This window comes from Pyrus communis, chromosome 11 (assembly GCF_041283825.1).
Source record: "Pyrus communis isolate YQ-2024b chromosome 11, ASM4128382v1, whole genome shotgun sequence".
Lineage (NCBI taxonomy): Eukaryota > Viridiplantae > Streptophyta > Magnoliopsida > Rosales > Rosaceae > Pyrus > Pyrus communis.
The window spans coordinates 4,888,224-4,910,000 of NC_142575.1; the positions used below are offsets into that span (position 1 = coordinate 4,888,224).

At 37.8% G+C, this 21,777-nt stretch overlaps 2 protein-coding genes, 2 long non-coding RNA genes and 1 pseudogene across 4 annotated transcripts; 1 reads left to right on the plus strand and 4 right to left on the minus strand.

Moving 5' to 3' along the window:
• Window positions 1-436: 436 nt before the first annotated feature.
• Window positions 437-3,097, minus strand: LOC137741453 (uncharacterized). Its single transcript, XM_068481160.2, has one exon. It carries the CDS (start codon window positions 1,767-1,769, stop codon window positions 618-620), a length of 1,152 nt encoding a protein of 383 aa, XP_068337261.2. The 5' UTR covers window positions 1,770-3,097; the 3' UTR covers window positions 437-617.
• A 141-nt stretch (window positions 3,098-3,238) lies between these two features.
• LOC137743736 (cytochrome P450 704C1-like) lies at window positions 3,239-5,572 on the minus strand. Its single transcript, XM_068483682.2, has 6 exons — window positions 5,219-5,572; window positions 4,917-5,132; window positions 4,490-4,786; window positions 4,088-4,408; window positions 3,660-3,863; window positions 3,239-3,565 (listed from the first exon to the last, which is right to left on the minus strand). Exons 1-6 carry the CDS (start codon window positions 5,519-5,521, stop codon window positions 3,386-3,388), a joined length of 1,521 nt encoding a protein of 506 aa, XP_068339783.1. The 5' UTR covers window positions 5,522-5,572; the 3' UTR covers window positions 3,239-3,385.
• Window positions 5,573-8,574: 3,002 nt separating this feature from the next.
• LOC148692721 (uncharacterized) lies at window positions 8,575-9,429 on the minus strand. Its single transcript, XR_015953144.1, has 2 exons — window positions 9,266-9,429; window positions 8,575-8,867 (listed from the first exon to the last, which is right to left on the minus strand). It is a non-coding gene; the product is annotated as an uncharacterized LOC148692721 (long non-coding RNA).
• A 2,267-nt stretch (window positions 9,430-11,696) lies between these two features.
• On the plus strand, window positions 11,697-12,370 carry LOC148692722 (uncharacterized). The gene is made up of 2 exons (XR_015953041.1): window positions 11,697-11,880; window positions 11,978-12,370. It is a non-coding gene; the product is annotated as an uncharacterized LOC148692722 (long non-coding RNA).
• A 4,271-nt stretch (window positions 12,371-16,641) lies between these two features.
• On the minus strand, window positions 16,642-17,852 carry LOC137743167 (uncharacterized; annotated as a pseudogene).
• Window positions 17,853-21,777: the final 3,925 nt, after the last annotated feature.

Consider the following 21,777-nt stretch of genomic DNA (forward strand, 5'->3'; position numbering starts at 1 on the left):
AGATGAGGATGAGTTGACTTAATAAAGCCCATGGAAGGTAGATTTGAAACTTCAATTCCAAGCAACCCTCAAAGGACATTAGCAACTACATGGTGTAGTGACAGATGTGTCCGGATATCTTTGAATGCTGCAGGAACAGAGGTACCATGGTGCAACAACATGGATTGTCTCAAGCGACTTGGTGGTCGTATTACTGGGACGTTTTTGAATGCTGTAAGGAATACAATGATTTCATTTTGCTCTTTTTTTTGGCTCTTGATAATTATACAATCTCGTATTTGTCCTTTGGATCTGAACTGGTTCTAGATTTGTGTGATTAAATTTTCCGAACAAATATGTGATCGATCTTTCATTGGCTCCGACGGAATATTTAGCGCCACGGATTCTTTCATTGTTATGCCAATGTGTTTCTGTGCTTTTCCATAGTTTCAATTCATGTTAAAAACCAACTTGTGAGTCTATACATTCTAAGTAAACAATTACACGTTGATCAGGAAGTAACTCAATAACAACAAGAAATCAAAGAAACATCTTATATATAAACTAAAACAGAAATTACAATCTCTCGCCGTCGAAATCAGACAGCCGTAGTCACCTATACGTCTCCGATCTACTGATCATTGAACACAATTGCCCATCCACAAACAGTCGTTCCAACAACTCATCCCATCCAACGGCAAAGGCTCTTGAGTTCCGTCAATTTGAGGCAGCTTCTCTAGTGACCATGCAGATCCACAGTCTAATGGTGGCAACAAATCGTCGAGGTCAAAAAACATATCTTCACCGTTCTTCAAAAGAAAGTCTTCATCCTTCAAAAGAAACTCACCACATTCGCTGGCAAAGCTTACCGGCACATAATCATGATCAGAAAAATTTGTGGGCATTGTACTACCGTCAATGTTGCTTATGCACTGCTGATCATGATTAATAGCGTCACTAATCATCTTGTAATTGGTTTCATCGAAGGGCACGACAGGAGCACTGCTAGTACTAGGGCAGTTTTGTAGTTCCTCAACAGTATGGGTGATCACACTCGTAGTATTTTGTGATCCCACTTCGTTTCTTGCCTTCTTTTTCGCCGGTCTCTGCTTGACTTCTTTTCTTGCCTTCTTTTTTGCCGGCTTCTCCTTGACTTCTTTTCTTGCTCTCTTTTTTGCCGGCTGCTCGTTCACTTGTTGGGTTGAGTTCGAACAATTCTTCTTGTTTCCGCTCCTAGAATTCTTTTTAAGTCGGCAGAGAACCACCTTCCCAATTTCGTGATCGGAGTCATCAGCGCCAGCAACTACACTAGGAAGAATGCTGTACTCTTCCAAGAGCCAGTCACCGTCATGCTCACACCCTTCCTTCTCATACCGCAAATTCCTCTTTTTCCCCAGAGTTTTTTCATTCTGCAAATCCTTAACCGGCTTTGAATTGGATTCGCTCCACGTACCACCGGCGTCAATTTCACGTTTGATGCGCGCCTGGCTTCTAGTCTTGAGTTGGCAGAAGAAGTACAAATCTTGATCTTCAAGTCCCGGTCCGCCAAAATTCTCCCAAACCACCCACGGTGGAGTCTTGCCGAAGAGGTCGAACTCGTAGATAAGATTAAAATTGTTGCAGTCCGCCATTAAGGACTCTCTGTGAAAGAATCTGTTGTAGAGGAAGAAACTGATCAATTCCTGATCGGTCGGATGAAACCGAAACCCCAGCGGCATACCGTTAGAACCCAGCAGCGGATTTTCATAATAACCCAGCGGCACATTACCACCATAACCCTCCTCCTCCATTGTTAAGACCTCGTTAGGGTTTCTCTGTGTTAATTATGTGAATTAACGTGGAAGAAATTAGGTTTTGATGAGGACAAGGACCTTCTCTGTTGTTTTCAGACACTATTTTGGTGCGAAATCGTATGAGATCTTTCCTTACCAGGCTAGGTGATTATATACTTTTTCTTCCCATGTCTCTGCCGTTGGATCTAATCTCATCCGACGGCTGGGCGCGGTTCACATAAGTAGCCGTTTGGTTTGTGCAAAATAGTCACGTGGTTAGGGATTCAAGAGAATTTGAAATATCCTACAGTGGATAGGAAAAGTATAACTATATTTTCTCCTGCGTTGTTGTTCGCGGGCGCCACCGCCATCCCGCCACTGGAAGTCGGAAACCGGGTTGGATAAAATCGGGCTGGGTATTAGACACCCTCATTGATTTGTACTATATAAACTAACTCTCTCTCTTTCTCTCTCTCTCTCTCTCTCTCTCTAATGAATGCCTGGTGCATGCACTGCTAAAATTCTTGCCGAGAACGCCAGTGGAAGTCCAGAACCGGATCGGAGAAAATCCGTCCAGTCATCACTTTCGTAAATTTTGGATCAGGATGCCAGTCGCAAGCAAACCCTTGATAAAATGCTTGTTTGACAAATTGTAATTCGCTACGATGTATTATTATGTAAGTTTTGATGCTTATGAGGTATTTATAGTGTTGTGCTAGGATAGCACCAAACTAAATGGAACCAACTCAAGCTAGCTCACAGGAAATTTATCAAATGAAAATGTAAGAACAAAATATAAAAAACATAAAGATTTTAACGAGGTTCCTCCACAGTCAGTGTAACTGGAGTACGTCCTCGGAGCAGTAGGAGCTCACCCAATAATCCACTATCAACCAAATGGGAGTTTACAAAGTGTTGGCAATCTCACAACCCAAAAGCCTACTACACCCAATAGCTCTCACACACCAAAGAAACAAATAGAGAAAGAAATATAATGAATAATTTCTTCTCTATACATATATCTCAAAGCTATTACAACAACAACTACTTTGGTGGATGATTACTAACCAATTGAAGCAGCAACTTGTTCTTCTTTTTGGGCTCTCTGCAAGACTCCCTTGCTCTCTGCAAAAAAGAGCTCTTTCTTGCTCTTCCTTCTCTCTGCTTCTTTTCAACCGAAAACAAAATGAGCTCTTTATTTCTCTCTACTTCTTCAAAACCAACTTATCTTTTTTTTATTGAAAAAACACTCACGGGTGTTGAAGAAGAGAACAAAACTTTTCCAAAAGCAAATGTCTTTTCCCTTTTTTTACTCCCCAAAACAAGGAAGGATGTTTTCCTTCTTTCTTTAGCCGAAAGGTATTTTGGAGGATAGTCCACTTGGCCACAAACTCCAACATATAGATGGTTCATAACCTTGTTTATTCTTTATTTTGGCGAAGGAATAATTTAGATTTCATCATTGGATAATTTTGGCGAAGGAAAAATGTAATATAGTTGGTTCATAACCTTGTTTATTCTTTATTTCGCCAGTAGATATGCTCTTAGAGCAACAATTGAAATAAAAAAGCGATTGATACATCCAGCGATATAGCGTATACAGTAGTGCTGAAACGCTATCTATGGGAGCATCCCTATCTGACAGAGGCATGGACATGAAGGCCCCCATCAATATGGAGGGTGATCTTGGTCGTGTAATGGGCCACTTTGTTCTCTTCTTTCAACTTGAATATGAAGCTCCCGAATAGCACAGCAGAAAACATTAGCATCTGTCGACGAGCAAAGTCCTTCCCTAAACAAATCCTTGGACCCGCCTGTTTATGTAAATCACAAAATTTCTTCAATTCTTTTTCTTTTTTCAATAAATAAATAAATAAAATGTGGCATGTATCGATGCTATTCTCTTACACTGAAGACTATAAATTTGAAAGGGCTTTCTTCCTGGAAAACGCCATTTTCGTCGAGCCATCTATCTGGCCGAAATTCTTGTGCGTCATCACCCCATAGATACGTCATCCTGCCCATGCTATAAGCATTGTATGCCACCATATCACCTTTTTTGACACTAAATCCATCTGGCCAGGTATCATCAGATGAACAGATCTTCGCATTCTTTGTCGACAGTTCATATGTCATCACACAAATTGTAAAATAAATAGTCAACAACGATTCAAAATAATTCAAAAAATTTAGAAAGTATGCACATCTGTTTATTTCTGGCCTTGAATTGAATAAATCAAAAGTGAAGTAAGGGAAAGAAATAAACAGAGCCTTCGGAAACCATTTCCCTTGCAATATGTATGCATTTGGTTTAATTAAGAAGTTAGTCAAATTACCAGTGGAATTGCAGGGTAGAGCCTGAGTGTCTCGGTCAAAGCTGCATAGAGATACTGCATTTTGTTAAGAGCTTCTTCATTAAGACTGTCTGCAAGTTCAACAATGCTTGAATCATCTTTCAGATTTGCCGCTTCTCGAACTTCCTTCGCAACCTTTTCTTGCATATGAGGGTGCTTGCAGAGCATATAAATAACCCACGTAATAGTGCTTGCCGTTGAGTCTTTGCCGGCAACAATGAGACTCAAAATCAAGTCTCTCAAGTACTTTGGATCATTCCCTTTCACTTCCAAAAGCCTTGAAATCATGTCTCCCTTCTTCAACTGTCACTCATCCGCATTAATCATACATATTAAGATACTAAACTAATCATTAATTAATGGAATGGAAGGTAATTAACTCACTGCAGGTAGCTCATCGTCTGATGAATTATGGGATGTTTCAATCTTTCTGTTGATTAATTTATAAATAAATTGATCCATCAGTTTAATATCATTCCGCAGCTTTGCTTCTGACCCAATGTTGAAGAACCGTTTGATTTTCCAGGAGAAATCAACAAAACGATACAGGGTAAGTTTGTTTGCTTCATCGAAAGCATGGGCAAACCGGGTGCCTTCTTCATTTGTCCCATACATGGTATCTACTTCCATTCCAAGCAGAATCTTGACGACTGAATCTAACCCCGCTTTCATAATCAAATCCTTCCCGGTACAAGAAAATAAAATAAAATAAAATAATATATATTAAAAAAGAACCAACATTAAAATATCTCAGAAGAAATAAAATGACAATTCTATCTATGTGAATATCGAAGCATTATTGAAAACTTACTTGGATCTCTATTACTTGGTCGCAGGTTGCCGCTTTAGAAATTATCCCAGCAAGCTTTACTGCTTTGGTTTTGAAAACTCCATTGCTGAAGTCTTTAGCTACTTTGGTTGATATTTCGTAGCTAGATAACTTCCTTTGATGTATCCACTTTTCACCATCCACAGCGAAGATCCCATTACCCAAAGCATCTGTCAAAATGTCGTAATTGTACAACCCCTGCAGCAGGTCAAGCTAGTTAATTAGTCGCATAAATTAACGTGTGAGACAAAGTAAGTACGACCATTTGATAAAAACATGCATACCCTGCCATAATTTGCGAAGTTTGTTTTGAGAATGTATTCAATATTTGCAGGATCGGCGGTGACAACGTAATTTACGAACAAGTTAAGCGCCCTGAAAGTTTTGTGTTTGTATGCAAACTCAGTGATAAAATCGTGCAACCTGTAGAAGTTGACGAGGGTGTGTAAGAAGGTTGTGACAACAGGAGGGTATCTCTTTGTCTTCTCAGAGCGTTGCAATCTTTTCCTGGCATAGGATCTGATCGCCAGTATAGCTAAAACTACTACAGCTAAACTTATTGCATTGGGAGTGGAAAGAAAATCCATGACACTCAGGGAGGCGGTGAAGAAAAGAAACACCTTGTCTTACCCATATATAGAGAAACAAGTTTTTTTTATTTTTATAACCATGTATTTACAGTTGGGAAATAAGTTGATATCTAACTTGTCTCCACGAGGTTAAGTAAATGTAATTAAAAAAAAATATTATTAGACCGTAATATTAAATGACAAAAAAAACATGCACATGAGTTTTTGCCACGGTCCAAGTATTCAATGCCTCATGTCAAGATCGCAATCCTACCTCCCATTAAGTTTCTTTAAGGCTTAAATGTCAAAATGGTCATTGTGTAATAGTTGTATGGAAAATTTATTCCCTTTGTTTTCGATTTAACTAATTTAGTCTTCGTATTTGTCTCTTTTAGCCAATTAAGGACATTTAATTCAATCTCTTATAAAAAATTCATGAGAAAAATTATATGAGATATAGTTACTGACATGCCCCAACCCCGATATTCCCAAATACCAGGATAAGCACGTTTTGGCTGACACCCGAGCCCAAGGGTGACGAAGCCATAAATATAACAATACGCAAGAATAAAAGGAACCTGAATCCAAAAGTCATAATACAATAACCATGATACGGGGTATACAAATACTAGGAGACAATCAATAAGATTCCGAATTTAACATGAGTGCAACGTTCAATGATAACTAATAAAAAATAAAGGATGCACAAATATGTCCAGATCATACCACTAAACGGAAGTACGATTGAATGATAGGACATCAATTACAGATATCATAAAGAAATCATACGCGAATGGAAGATCGTAATATCACTGGTAAGGAAATGCCTCGATTCTCGAGTCGTATTCCTCGTCACTATGTCCTGATGGGGCGCAAAAACAAAGGTTGAGTGGACCATAATTTATATAAGTACTTATAATAATAATAAAACCCTTTTTCTTTTTTAACATACTAATCCCCTGTTTTGAAAACATATATAGTACTACATATAGGTTTCTCTAAAACTCTAACATGCCATGAAAACATTCGTAGGTGACTAAACTCGTATCTAAAATGGGTATCGAAGAAAATCTCAATATCTCATAACTCAAATCAACATATATACTCAACTAGGGGTATCATAGTAGCCCGAAGGCATAATATGTCCATCACCCAAAGGTGAAGCTGTACGACACTGGGTTATGCTAGTGAAGAAACATGGTAGGCACCATCACCCGAAGGTGAAGCTGTACGACTTTGGGTTACGCCAGAGAAGAAACATATACATATAACACAACACACCGACACTAGCTGTGGCTAGTGAAGCTATCTGACACTGGTTTCGCCAGTAAAGCTGGGGGTATGACATAATATAATCAATTGTGTCCTATGGCCACAGGCGTCTACATATCTGTGTTGTGTGTATGTGTTGTATGATAACCCACTAGATAAGTACCAAAAATATATCTCGAAATCTCAAGCCAAATCACCAAAGCTCAAAGGTTCAAACCTTATCTCATAAATCATATATATAACATATTCGTAAATCCATGAAATTTCATTTCATAATCTTTAGTAAAACCATAAAACTTTCTAGCTCAAATCATCGTCAAAAATCATATTTATGAATCCATAATATATCATAAAGTGTAAAAGCAATAGTCGTAAACCTTTCATAAAGTGGAAGTTCGACAAATCATAAATATTGCATAAACCATAAATCATGTTTTTCATGAACGCAATCCTAAAATTTAATAAAACATGCAAGTTACGAAGGGGTCCACTTACAAATATTCTGCTAATGGGGAATAGCTCGAACTAAGGAGGATGGGATCACTTTCCACCGAAGTACCTATACACAACTAGAGACTATTTAATAAAACTATACTTAAACAATGGAATTTAAGAAAATAGATAGCGGATTTGGATTCGGCATGTTGAAAAACCTATGGAGGGACCTCGAGTTCCCCCACGTGCCGCCACAGGCCGAGATGGGTCACTGGAAAGTTGGCCAGAAAAGTCGTCGACGCTGCCATGAACGGCGGTAGAGCATAGTACCTTCGGCAGAGGCACGTGTGCCCATGTGCTGGCCATGGCAGCGCCCATGAGCAGACCACGCGTCGATCGTGGAACTGGGCCCTAGTCATTAGACCCTGCCCACCGCCCAACTAACGTTTAGCGTCTTTTGAAACCTGCTTTAGAGTTTGTTCTTGAAGATTTGATTGATCGGAGAATGAGAAAAACTCAGACTCGGAAAAGGGTTACCGTTCAATTTAGAAACTCTCTCTCTTGCGGGATGTGTAGTGCATTGGTATTTTGGTCCGTTGTCAACCGTTGGATCTAGACCATGCATATACGTACTTCCAAATTGTTTTACTCTCTATTTTTTTTCCAACTGTAGAATTACCCTCTCGTGCTCTTTAGTTCTCTGATATTTTCCAGCCCATTAGGAAACCTAATACCCCGAAATTCAAAAAATCCTAAAACCCTAACTTGACAAAACTCTAGATGTGCACAAGAAAATACACAAATAAAAGTTTGTGAACATTTATTTTTCGTACTAAAGACAAAGACGAGATTCTGAAGACGATTTCTTGTAGATGACGAATAAGATGTTTAGGTGGAGTGTGGCGTATAATGGTAGTAAGAGAAAATGCTTTCTTCAAAAGACAATTCCAAGTAGAGTTTTAAACTTCTACAAAAGAAAAGATGGAGACATTGTGTTGACATATTCCTGATCAGCATGATAACCAACGTTATGCATACCATATGACCGACGCATTAAGCCATGTGAAACACATGAACCCGACTGAATTAGACGGAACAAGGGTTGGAAATTTAGACGGAATTAGGTATAGATATGAATGGAGTTCATTGTTATGTGTCAACATACGTTGGGTACGGGGACTTGGACGTGGAGTAACCGAAATATCTTTGAAATGGGGTCATGTGACACACATGTGAACCCGAACTCATTGGCAAGTTTTACATCTCGTCACAGGTGATGATACACAAGAATTTCGGTCAAAGAGATGGCTCAATGAAAATGGCGTTTTTCAGGAAGAGAGCCTTCAAATTTATAGCCTTCAATGTAAGAAAATAGCATCGATACATGCCACATTTTATTTATTTATTTATTTATTGGAAACAAAAAAAAAAAAGAACTGAAGAAACTTTGTGACTTACATAAACAGCCTGGTCCAAGGATTTGTCTAGGGAAGGACTTTCCTCATTGACATATACTCATCTTTCTGCTATGAGTAGACTGTTACACAACCAAGATCACTCTCCACATTGATGGGGGCCTTCATGTCCACACCTCTCTCAGATAAGGGAAGCATCGCGACGACCCACTATAGATAGCGATTGAGCGCTACTGTGTACGCTATATCATTGAATGTAACCATTTTTTGTATTTCAGTTGTTGCTTTATTTCTTAAGAAGGGTTCTCTTAATTGATCTTCCCTTAAATGTGCAAGAAAGAGAAAAAAAAATTGTATAGAAATCTAAAGTATTGAGTTTTACGCGGTTGCATTGTTAACACTAAAACGAATATAAGAAGCTTATACATTAACTTGTAGCTTGCACACCTTTGTAAGATCACTAATTCCTTTCAATATTGAAAACTTACTATGCATCTTTATATCAAGAATGTAATTGTCAAGTTGAATTGAAAGATTCATGAGGTCCATACAATCAAAATCTTGAGAATATAAATGGGCTAAAGGAACAATTTTTTGTTGCTCAAAAGATGCAAAATCGAACTCAAAATTATTCACTGACCTAGGCGCTAGTCATTAGACACTGCCACTGCCCGACTTATGCTTAACGCATTTTGGAACCTGCTTTAGAGTTTGTTCTTGAAGATTTGATTGATCGGAGAATGAGAAAAACTCAAACTCGGAAAAGGGTTTCCGTTCAATTTAGAAACTCTCTCTCTTGCGGGATGCGTAATGCATTGCCACATTAACTGGTGTTAAATATGGCATTTTGGTCCGTTGTCAACCGTTGGATCTAGACCATTCTTTAGTTCTCTGATATTTTCCAGCCCATTAGGAAACCTAACACCCCGAAATTCAAAAAACCCAAAACCCCTAACTTGACAAAACTCTAGAAGTGCACAAGAAAATACAGAAATAAAAGTTTGTGAACATTTATTTTTCGTACTAAAGACAAAAACGAGATTCTAAAGACGATTTCTCGTAGAAGACGAATATGATGTTTAGGTGGACTGTGGCGTATAATGGTAGGAAGAGAAAATGCTTTCTTCAAAAGACAATTCCAATTAGAGCTTTAAACTTCTACAAAAGAAAAGATGGGGGCATTGTGTTGACATATATCCTGATCAACATGCTAACCAACGTTAGGCACACTATATGACCGACGCATTAAGCCATGTGCAACACGTGAACCCGACGGAATTAGACGGAACAAGGGTTGGAAATTTAGACGGAATTAGGTGTGTGTACATATATATATATATATATATATATATATATATATATATATATATATATGAATGGAGTTCATTGTTATGTGTCAACCTACGTTGGGTACGGGGACATGGACATGGAGTGACCGAAATATCTTTGAAATGGAGGTCATGTGACACACATGTGAACCCGAACTCATCAGCAAGTTTTACATCTCGTCACAGGTGATACACAAGAATTTTGGTCAAAAAGATGGCTCGACGAAAATTGCGTTTTTCAGGAAGAGAGCCCTTCAAATTTATAGCCTTCAGCGTAAGAAAGTAGCATCGATATGCCACATTTTATTTATTTATTTATTGGAAAAAAAAAAAGAACTGAAGAAACTTTGTGACTTACATAAACGGGTCCAAGGATTTGTCTAGGAAAAGACTTTGCTCATCGACATATACTCATCTTTCTGCTATGAGTAGACCGTTACACAACCAAGATCACTCTCCACATTGATGGGGGCCTTCATGTCCACACCTCTCAGATAAGGGAAGCATCCCGATGACCCACCGTAGATAGCGCTTGAGGACTACTGTGTACGCTATATCATTGAATGTATCCTTTTTTGTATCTCAATTGTTGCTTTATTTCTTAAGAAGGGTTCTTTTAATTGATCTTCCCTTAAGTGTGCAAGAAAGAGAAAAAAAAGTGTATAGAAATCTAAAGTATTTAGTTTTAAGTAGTTGCACCGTTAACACTAAAACGAATATAAGAAGCTTATACACTAACTTGAAGCTTGCACACCTTTGTAAGATCACTAATTCCTTCAATATTGAAAACTTACTATGCATCTTCATATTATGAATGTAATTGTCAAGTTGAATTGGAAGATTCATGAGGTCCATACGATCAAAATCTTGAGAATATAAAAGGGCCAAAGGAACAATTTTTTGTTGCTCAAAAGATGTAAAATCGAACTCAAAATTATTTACCGACCTAGGCGCTAGTCATTAGACCCTGCCGCTGCCCGACTAATGCTTAGCGCCTTCTGGGACTTGCTTTAGAGTTTGTTCTTGAAGATTTGATTGATCGGCGAATGAGAAAAACTCAAACTCGGAAAAGGGTTTCCGTTCAATTTATAAACTCTCTCTCTTGCGGGATGCGTAATGCATTGCTACATTAACTGGTGTTAAATATGGCATTTTGGTCCGTTGTCAACCGTTGGATCTAGACCATGCATATTCCAAATTGTTTTACTTTTTTTTTCCAACGGTAGAATTACCCTCTCTTGTTCTTTAGTTATCTGATACTTTCCAGCCCATTAGGAAACCTAATACCCCGAAATTCAAAAAACCCTAAACCCCTAACTTGACAAAACTCTAGAAGTGCACAAGAAAATACACAAATCAAAGTTTATGAACATTTCTTTTTCGTACTAATGACAAAGACGAGATTTTAAAGATGATTTCTCATAGACAACGAATATGATGTTTAGGTGGAGTGTGGCGTATAATGGTAATAAGAGAAAATGCTTTCTTCAAAAGACAATTCCAAGTAGAGCTTTAAACTTCTACAAAAGAAAAGATGGAGACATTGTGTTGACATATATCCTGATCAGCATGATAACCAACGTTAGGCATACCATATGACCGACGCATTAAGCCATGTGAAACACGTGAACCCGACGGAATTAGACGGAACAAGGGTTGGAAATTTAGACGGAATTAGGTATATATAATTATATATGAATGGAGTTCATTGTTATGTGTCAACATACGTTGGGTACGGGGACATGGACGTGGAGTAACCGAAATATCTTTGAAATGGAGGTCATGTGACACACATGTGAACCCGAACTCATTGGCAAGTTTTACATCTTGTCACGGGTGATGATACACAAGAATTTCGGTCAAAGAGATGGTTCGACGAAAATGGTGTTTTTCAAGAAGAGAGCCCTTCAAATTTATAGCCTTCAGCGTAAGAAAATAGCATCGATACATGCCACATTTTATTTATTTATTATTTATTGGAAACAAAAAAAGAACTGAAGAAACTTTGTGACTTACATAAACAGGCGGGTCCAAGGATTTGTTTAGGGAAGGACTTTGCTCATCGACATATACTCATCTTTTTGCTATGAGTAGACTGTTACACAACCAAGATCACCCTCCACATTGATGGGGGCCTTCATGTCCACACCTCTCTCAGATAAGGGAAGCATCGCGATGACCCACCGTAGATAGCGCTTGAGTGCTACTGTGTACGCAATATCATTGAAGGTATCCATTTTTTATATCTCAGTTGTTGCTTTATTTCTTGAGAAGGGTTCTCTTCATTGATTTTCCCTTAAGTGTGCAAGAAAGAGAAAAAAGTTGTATAGAAATCCAAAGTATTTAGTTTTGAGAGGTTGCACTGTTAACACTAAAACGAATATAAGAAGCTTATAGACAAACTTGTGGTTTGCACACCTTTGTAAGATCACTAATTCCTTTCAATGTTCAAAACTTACTATGCATCTTCTTATCATGAATGTAATTGTCAAGTTGAATTGGAAGATTCATGAGGTCCATACGATCAAAGTCTTAAGAATATAAATGGGCTGAAGGAACAATTTTTTGTTGCTCAAAAGATGCAAAATTGGACTCAAAATTATTCACCGACCTAGGCGCTAGTCATTAGACTTTGCTCGCCGCTAGGCGCTAGACGCATGTCCGCTGCTCGACTAACGCTTAACGCATTTTGAAACCTGCTTTAGAGTTTGTTCTTGAAGATTTGATTGATCGGAGAATGAGTAAAACTTAGACTCGGAAGGGTTTCCGTTCAATTTAGAAACTCTGTCTCTTGCGGGATGCGTAGTGCATTGCTACAATAACTGGTGTTACATATGGTATTTTCATTCGTTTGATCTAGTCCCATCCAACGGTGGATGATATTTTTTTATTGGGGTGTGATATCCATACGTCCCTTTTTACTTCTCACACACTCTTTAATTTTCGGCCATCAAACACACGCTTTTTTATTATCCATATGGAGGGTAATTTTAACTCGTTTTATTGATCGTTCACCACCGATGTGCCATCATTGTTGCTAAGTACGATGAGGAGGAGAGTGGAAGTTTGTAATCGAGTCGGATAAAATCCGGCAAGGTAATAGTCTTAGTAATTCGGATTACGATGTGAGTTGCCTGCCAACTGTTTGATAAAATGCTTGTGGTTCAATTTAGTGTGAATTGCTTTACTTGTACATTGTATTTGAATTGCTTTGTCATTTGCAAGTGCACTATTTGTGATTGGCTAGGATATCCATTGATCCTAAAAACTACCAAGCCTACGTGGCGCGCAGACCGATTAATTAATAAGCTAACTATGTCATTCAGTTATGTGTGGGGTGTACCAACTCGTCGCCCGAGTTCGGTTGGGGAGTAAAATATGTTGATGTGGTGTTGGGCGAGCTGTTGACTTCTTTATCTTACGATTGCGGCTGAGGAAAGAACACGTCTCAGCATTCGGGTCTAGAGCCTGAAGACAAGGCTACTAGTTCTGCGAAGTTCAATATCAAATTTGGCTTTCAATGTGCTGAATGTAGTGAATTGGTAACACCTCATTTCACCGAAAAGGCTGATGAGATGACCTCTACCAACAAGGACTCAGAAATCCTTGTTGACCAAGACTTGGATAAATAACCAGTTGGTCTCGAATCAGTGTTGTTTATCCAAACTGAAGGTGCTCATCGGTTGGCTGATTCTACTACTCCAGTGTTGTTTTCCAATCTGAAGATGTCGCTGGTTGCCTTCACAGTGCTGTTTATCCAAACTGAAGATGTGTTGGAGGAAAAAAGAAAATAAAAATCTCAAGGTGTTTGAGAGGTTTGTTCAGGCCAATTTGTGTGTTGAACTGGAGGGGGCCTTTCCATGTTGCATATCGTCTTATATTTATAGTAGTGATGTCACATCCCAGTCTCGACTTCGCCGTAGCATGATATTGTCTGCTTTAGGCCCCGGCCACGCCCTCACGGTTTTGTTTATGAGAACTCACACGAGAACTTCCTAGTGGGTTTGTTCAGGCCAATTTGTGTGTTGAATTAGAGGGGGCCTTTCCATGTTGCATATCGTCTTATATTTATAGTAATGATGTCACATCCCAGTTTCGACTCCGTCGTAGCATGATATTGTCCGCTTTGGGCCCCGGCCACACCCTCACGGTTTTGTTTCTGAGAACTTAGACGAGAACTTCCTAATGGGTCACCCATCCTGGGATTGCTCTCGCCCGAACTCGCTTAACTTCGGAGTTCCGATGGAATCCGAAGTCAGTGAGTTCCCAAAAGGTCTCATGCTATAGGGAGGGGAGCATGTACATAATAAGGCACATCACCCCTTCCCCGTTGGTCGATGTGGGATATTACAAGTGAGGTTTCCTTCGTACTCTTTAGCTGCGATCTGCCAATACGTTTTCCAAATTGCACCCGTCTCTTTGTGATGCTAGAATATTCTTGATATACCACCAGTGACCAAACCGAATCCTTTTTGATCTCCTTGTGAACTTAAATTTCTTGATAGAAATTCAACGCGTGTGTCAAGCCCAATAACATGGCCTTCTATTAAAACAACTCCTCCAGCCATGTCATCTAATTCCACACACTTCAACATGCAAAAGCTAATTGCAAGCAAATTGCAATATCACCTCACTTGTCATTATCACATCACATTATTTTTTTACTTCATCATTATCCAATGCATGCATGGAGATCATGCATCCTAACAATTCTGATCAAACCCATGCTGCTCCAATCCGATGACAAGAGTCCCAATCCCATTTGAACCACACCTCTTGCTTGGAGATATAATGCTAATATAATTCCGTCTTCTAATAATTATTATGATAAAAAATCATAATATTATCCTTTAACAAAATTATCTTCACTTTTCTATCTAACGGTGTGAAGCTATGCTCACTCAACGACCTTAATTGCACGGACATATGGTGTAAAATTGGGTCCAAACAATATCATAAACTGGATTCATGTTTGGCAATGGCAACTAGGGAGGAGCCGTAATGGTTCGGTACTCAACAGTCTCAACCGATGGTATAATAGGACAGTATAAATGCTATGATGAATGTATGGTGTTGTTTCAGAATGCTTTCGTAGGAACAACAACCTTTATCATTGATTGATCAGCGAATACAATTTGTCTATAATGCTTACTTGTTCATTATGCTTCAATTGTTTTCTCACCTCATGAGTCATGAGTGGAATAGTAACGTATCAAAAGAAAAAAAGTGTAATTTTGGGTTTTCTAGTTTGTTCAATCTATTTAAAATTTAATATGTGGCGAGTTTGTAGGTTCGGACATCTGATCGTATGTGTTTCGTTGATTTGGATGTCTTTAGTTATTCAGGACCATCTAGATGCTTTCTTGTAGTTGTTTTTCTTCCCCTATAGTTTGTTCTGACCATTCCCTAACCGGCCAGAAGTTACCGTTGAACTTGTTCTTTATCCTTCAATGCTTTCTCATCTGAAATGAGTTAGCAGAACGGTAGAATGATCAGTCCTAAGTTATTTGTTTCTTATGTGACTGTTTCTCTTGACCTAAGCTTTAAATTGGGGATGACGGTTAAAAATACCTTACATGTTGGTGCATAAGAAACTACAGATGGGTGTAGTTCTCTACTGGTGAAATTTTATTATAATGTGCTTTGAGATATTGTTTGCTACTTTGCTTTGGTGCGATCTGTTATCGTGTCATCTATATGCTTTCAGAGTGTTGCATTGCATCTCTTTAATCTCCTTCGTCCCTAATTCTCTAGGTTCTACATTGATAACTGGGACATATTTTGAAGTATGAAGAAGTCTGTAAGAAGACTACTATCTTAATCTTGTTTTGGTTACTTTTTGCATAGGAATAGGGACGAATCAATGGTTATCACAGTGCCAGGCAGATATTTGTAGATAGTAGAGTAAGTTATGACTGGTCACTAGCAGTGATTCTTTAGCAATTACATGGAAATACAGGTGTAAGATGTGGTGTTTCACGCGTCTTGAATTAGGATTGCTTTGGATCGGATGGACTCAACAACAATGCAGGTCATGATGAGGACTGAATTGTTACACATTGTTAGATTAACAATCAGATGGTGGTCAGATTAGGATAGTTGATTTAAGAAAGTCCATGGAAGGTAAAATTGAAACTTTAATTCCAAGCAACCCTCAAAGGACATTAGCATCTGACGTGGTGCAACAACAGATGTGCCTGGATGTCTTGAATGCTGCAGGAACAGATGTGCCTTGGTGCAACGACATGGATTGTCTCAAGCGATGTGGTGGTCCTGTTACTGGGACGTCTTTTAATGTTGTAGGGAATATAATGATTTCATTTTGCTCTTCATAATTATGCAATCTCTTATTTATCCATTCGATCTGAACTGGTTCTGTGAATCTGTATTTGTGTGATTAAACTTTTCCGAACAAACATTTGATCGATCTTTTATTGGCTCCGACGGAATATTTACTGCCATGGATTCTTTCATTGTAATGCCAATGAGTTTCTGTGCTTAACCAACTAAACGTTCATCATTATAACGAATTTGCTACAGAAATTAAGTCAATAACAACAAGAAATCAAAGAAACATCTTATATATAAACTAAAAAAGAACTTACAACCTATCACCGTCAAAATTAGCCTTAATCACAATTACATCTTATATAGACTAAAAAAGAAATTACAATTTCTTGCCGTTGAAAATAGATAGGACCGTAGGAACCAAACGTCTCCTCCTCTACTGATCATTGTACACAATTGTCCATCCACAAACAGTTGTTCCAACAATTCATCCCATCGAACGGCAAAGGCACTTGCGTTTCATCAATCTGAGGCAGCTCCTCTTGTGACCATGCAGATTTACAGTCTACTGGTGCCAACAAATCGTCGAGGTCAAAAAACATTTCTTCACCGTTGTCAAAAACAAAGCCTTCATCCTTCAAAAGTGACTCACCACCTTCGCTGGCCAAGCTTATCGGATAAGATGGAACATAACTCGTCATCGGCACATAATCGTGCTCAGAAAAAATTGTGGGCATCGTACTACTGTCAATGTTGCTTATGCACTGCTGATCATGATTAATAGCGTCACTAATCATCTTGTAATTACTTTCATCGAAGGGCACGACAGGAGCACTGTTAGTACTAGGGCATTTTTGTAGTTCCTCAATGTTATGGGTGTTCACACTAGTAGTATTTTGCCAACCCACTTTGTTTCTTGCTTTTGTTTTCGCCGATTTCTCCTTGACTTCTTTTCTTGCCTTCTTTTTCGCCCTTCCCGACTTCCTTTCTTGCTCTCTTTTTTGCCGGCTGCTCGTTCACTTGTTGGGTTGAATTCGAATAATTCTTCTTGTTTCCACTCCTAGAATTATTTTTAAGTCGGCAGAGCACCACGTTCCCAATTTCGTGATCGGAGTGACCAGCGCCAGCAACTACACTAGGAAGAATGCTGTACTCTTCCAAGAGCCAGTCACCGTCGTGCTCACACCCTTCCTTCTCATACCCCAAATTCTTCATTTTCCCAATAGCTTTTTCATTCTGCAAATCCTTAACTGGCTTTGAATTGGATTCGCTCCATTGACCTCCGGCGTCAATTTCACGTTTGATGCGTGTCTGGCTTCTAGTCTTGAGTTGGCAGAAGAAGTACAAATCTTGATCGTCAAGTCCAAGTCCGCCGACATTCTGCCAAACCACCCACGGTGGAGTGTTGCCGAAGAGGTCGAACTCGTAGATTAAATTCTCACAGTACTCTGTGTGGAGGGCTGTATTGTAAAGGAAGAAAGTGATCAATTCCTGATCGGTCGGATGAAAGCAAAAACCCAGCGGCATACCGTTAGAACCCAGCAGCGAATTTTCATAAAAACCCAGAGGCACATTACCCCACAAACCTCCATCTCCATTGTTAAGACCTCGTTAGGGTTTCTCTCTGTTACTTGTGTGTAGAAATTGTAAGAGCAACCATATAAGCTCTATAACAAACTAGCCAAGAACATAAGATTTAACTAACTAAATCACAATCATCACTCCAAATATTCTATATATGCAAATACTAAAGTAATATCTGCAACACATACCAGCAAAACTGTTTGCCGAAGTCTTTCCCGTGTGTTCTGTCATAATAGTCCTTCATAGTTTGTTGTATGATCTCCCTATCCCACACATGGTGAAGATTGGATTTGTTTCTGTACCAACGCAAGGCTATCGTGTTTCCTCCCTCATCTGTCCTGAGCGCGACATGCATCGGCAGCAACACACATGTTCTTTACGGCATTGATCAAAGGAAAGAATAGTGCTAGACACCATATCATAACTATGTTCAACAAATTAGGATTAAGAGCCATTAGAGAAATCTACACACAACCTTCTCCTCTCTGCAAAACTCAATGCTCTCCAAGTTATAGGTAATTGGAACAATAAGAGCGTATTTTTGTGAGAGCAGGGGCTTGTGGTTTTTATACTACAAAATCTGGATTACCCTATAATAATCCTACAAGAAATACAAGACCAAATCCTTGTACAAGTATGAGTTCTATTCTCAAGCCAACAGTAGAGTTTCAATCCAAACCAAAGTTGAATTAACTCTTATAAACACATTAAGACCTCTTTATACCAATAACAATGATTATTACTAAATTGTGAGAATCACACTCATACTCTAACATTCTCCCACTTGAGTATGATTCGCAACAGTAAATAATCATCTCAAATTCAATATAAAGGTGATCACATAAGTCATTCATCAACACACTAGTATATAGACACAACCAGCTTACATAGACCAAAACAATGAATTTATAATTGCCTCTGCAACACAAAATACAGATTTAACTTACAAATCACAATGTTCGGTTCATGTTCATAGCAATGTATTTAAGCTCAAGAGTAAACCAAGATGTCTACTCCCACTCATATAGCCCAAAATAAAAAATACCAAACATTCTTGACAGTAGGCTGTCAACTTAAAATTATTCATAATTGTATGAATAGCATAGTTATGATCCAATCAACAACTTTATCATATTCATAGAAGCGATCACCAAATCTTTTGGATAACAAAAGCTTAACCTTACATACAACTTACCTATGCATTTTAAAGTATTGAACTTAAGAATCTTTTTTGTTACATCACAGAATTAACTCAAAAGTCACAACATACTTAATTTGCACTTTGTAATTATGTGAACCAATATAGCAAAACCAAACCAATTTGCTCCCACTTAACCAATATAGTAAAACCAAACCAGTTTGCTCCCACTTATCTAGGCCATACTTAACACAAACAAGTTAAGTATAAGTTAATATCAACTGTATTAACTATCAGTCATTGCAATACACTGAATGTCTTATCAATGTGATCAATTGCCGTAACCAATATGCAAACAGATTCCATGATCACATTCATCCAATTTGTATTTACAACAATGTGATTTTACTTGACTAGAACAAACACATAAATTGGTTTGCTCCCACTATATCAAGTTAAGTTTAGTTCCAGCAAATAGCACTAAACTTCTCATTACTTAAACAAATTAAGTAACATAAATAATTCAACCAATTGCTTCAATAAAACCATAAACTGGTTTGCAAGCATCCAAATGAATTATAATGGCCCGCCTAAATAGCCTTATGCTTACATTTGAACATATGATTCTCCCACTTAAGTATAAGCAGAATGTACTGCACAACCAATAAAGAAACCGGAGATATGAACCAATTGATTCCCGATTCCTTACCAATTGCATAATCTCAGTTTAGTCAAATACACCTAAACCATTAGGCAAACAGTCTATGTATCAAAAGATAGTCACAATCCATTCGGAAAAACTTATCTCACATAAACCCAAAATCACCAGTTTCAACAATGATCAAAATCAGAATAGCAAACACAATATTCTTGCATTCAATTTGATCCTAACTAGTTCAATATCCATCGAGCAAGATCAACCAAATTTTGATAATGTCTGGATATATATCACAACAATATGTCTTGATTAAAACGAGATAATCAAGACCACTATTTCTTCTGGAAAACTCAAAGTTCATCTTCCTCACTATTTGTGATTTCAACCAAAGCATAATAGCGGAAGCATGCATCATATATGAAATCACAAATATATATATATATATATATATATATATATATATATATATATATATATATATATAATAAGCATGCATCGTAAACTTGATGATTTTCACAATACAATAAGCACATGCTCTCTTATGAATTCATAAATTAAATCAATATGCATTCGGCAATGTCAATTTGTGTTGTACAATAATATAGACAATAGTTCACATAAGCAATTTGTTTATCATCCCTGTATATGGATGAGACAAGCTAATTCTCAAAATTTATAGCTTGACCTATATAATCATACCAGTAAATTTTTTAAGATTAAGGTCAATGCCAAAACAACTAATTAAATTTTCAATGCCATGCATTTAAGTTCAAATGATGCCATTCATCTCCCGATCAATTTTTAGGTCTTAAAACTATATATACAAAATACCTAATAAGAGTTGGCAACAGAACATTTCGCATTGAAGTCTCACGCAATGCCATTGCTTCTCAAAGATCAGTTTCAAGTCTTCAAGCCACAAAATCTAATTTGGGTCAACTAATGAAAATAAGATCATTACAAAATAAAACCCAAATTACACTGTATACTGATCCGTCATATATGCACAATAACGATTCTACCCAAAACATATTTCACATATATATGCTCATTCATCTGTTCATATATTTTCTTGTATGCATGCATCAATATGCAGAGAAACTTATGCAAGTTCTATTTGATATAGATAAAACTGTATGCCCATAATTACAACGTCTGTGCACGAATGCTGTCTCCATATGGGTACAGATTTCATTCATATATGCTATTATATATAAATCACAAAACAATTGGCATCCACTTCGTATATGCATTTGTATTTATTGCTTTATAATACCTGCCGACTTGCATATTATATACAATCAAATCCATTCCAACCCAAACTTGATCTAAATCAAACTAATTGAAAATCAAGAATTGACACTAAGATGTGCATGTGTAGCTCCCCGCAATTTAAATGTATCGAGATTCATACATGAAACAATGCATACGCATGGACTCTTTAATGAAAAATAGAAGAGTATATCTAGACATACACTAATTTATTTATACAGCAAAGGATGATTCCAGACATCTCACATAAATCACAAGTTGGCATCTATAGGGATTTCGAGTTTAATCATGCCTTCACAATATATATATATAAACAAACAAGCATACTCGAAATAGCAAAAGCCCTAATTCATTATGCTCCAACTCTTCGTACTATAATCACGCATATAGGAGAACAATTAATCATGCATGAAACAGTGAACTGAGTTACCTGAATGCATCATTGGACCCATGTTCGTCAACCCGATTGCAATTCCTTGGTTCCAAATCAACGAAACAAATTATTCATCAATGCTCGAGACCCATCCATGCGGATTGCCATCACTCCCAATTCCGATGGACCTCGTACCATTGCAAATTATCGAAGTAAATCGCCATTGTTACAGACGCGCCGACCCAAAATCATCATCAAAGTGACGGCCAGAATCCATCGACACAAATTCCCATAAAAAAGACAAACCATGAACGTTAATATCTCTTAGACAAACAAAAACTTATTAATGTCATCAAACCACGATTTCATCTTTCTTTTATCTTACTAATATTTGGTCTGTACAAGGCATATTTTATGCATATCTTTATTCATATAAAGGATTAAGAAACCACAATTACCTCAATCTTCAGACATCATAATGAACACAGCGGAAGCAATAATTCTCAAAATT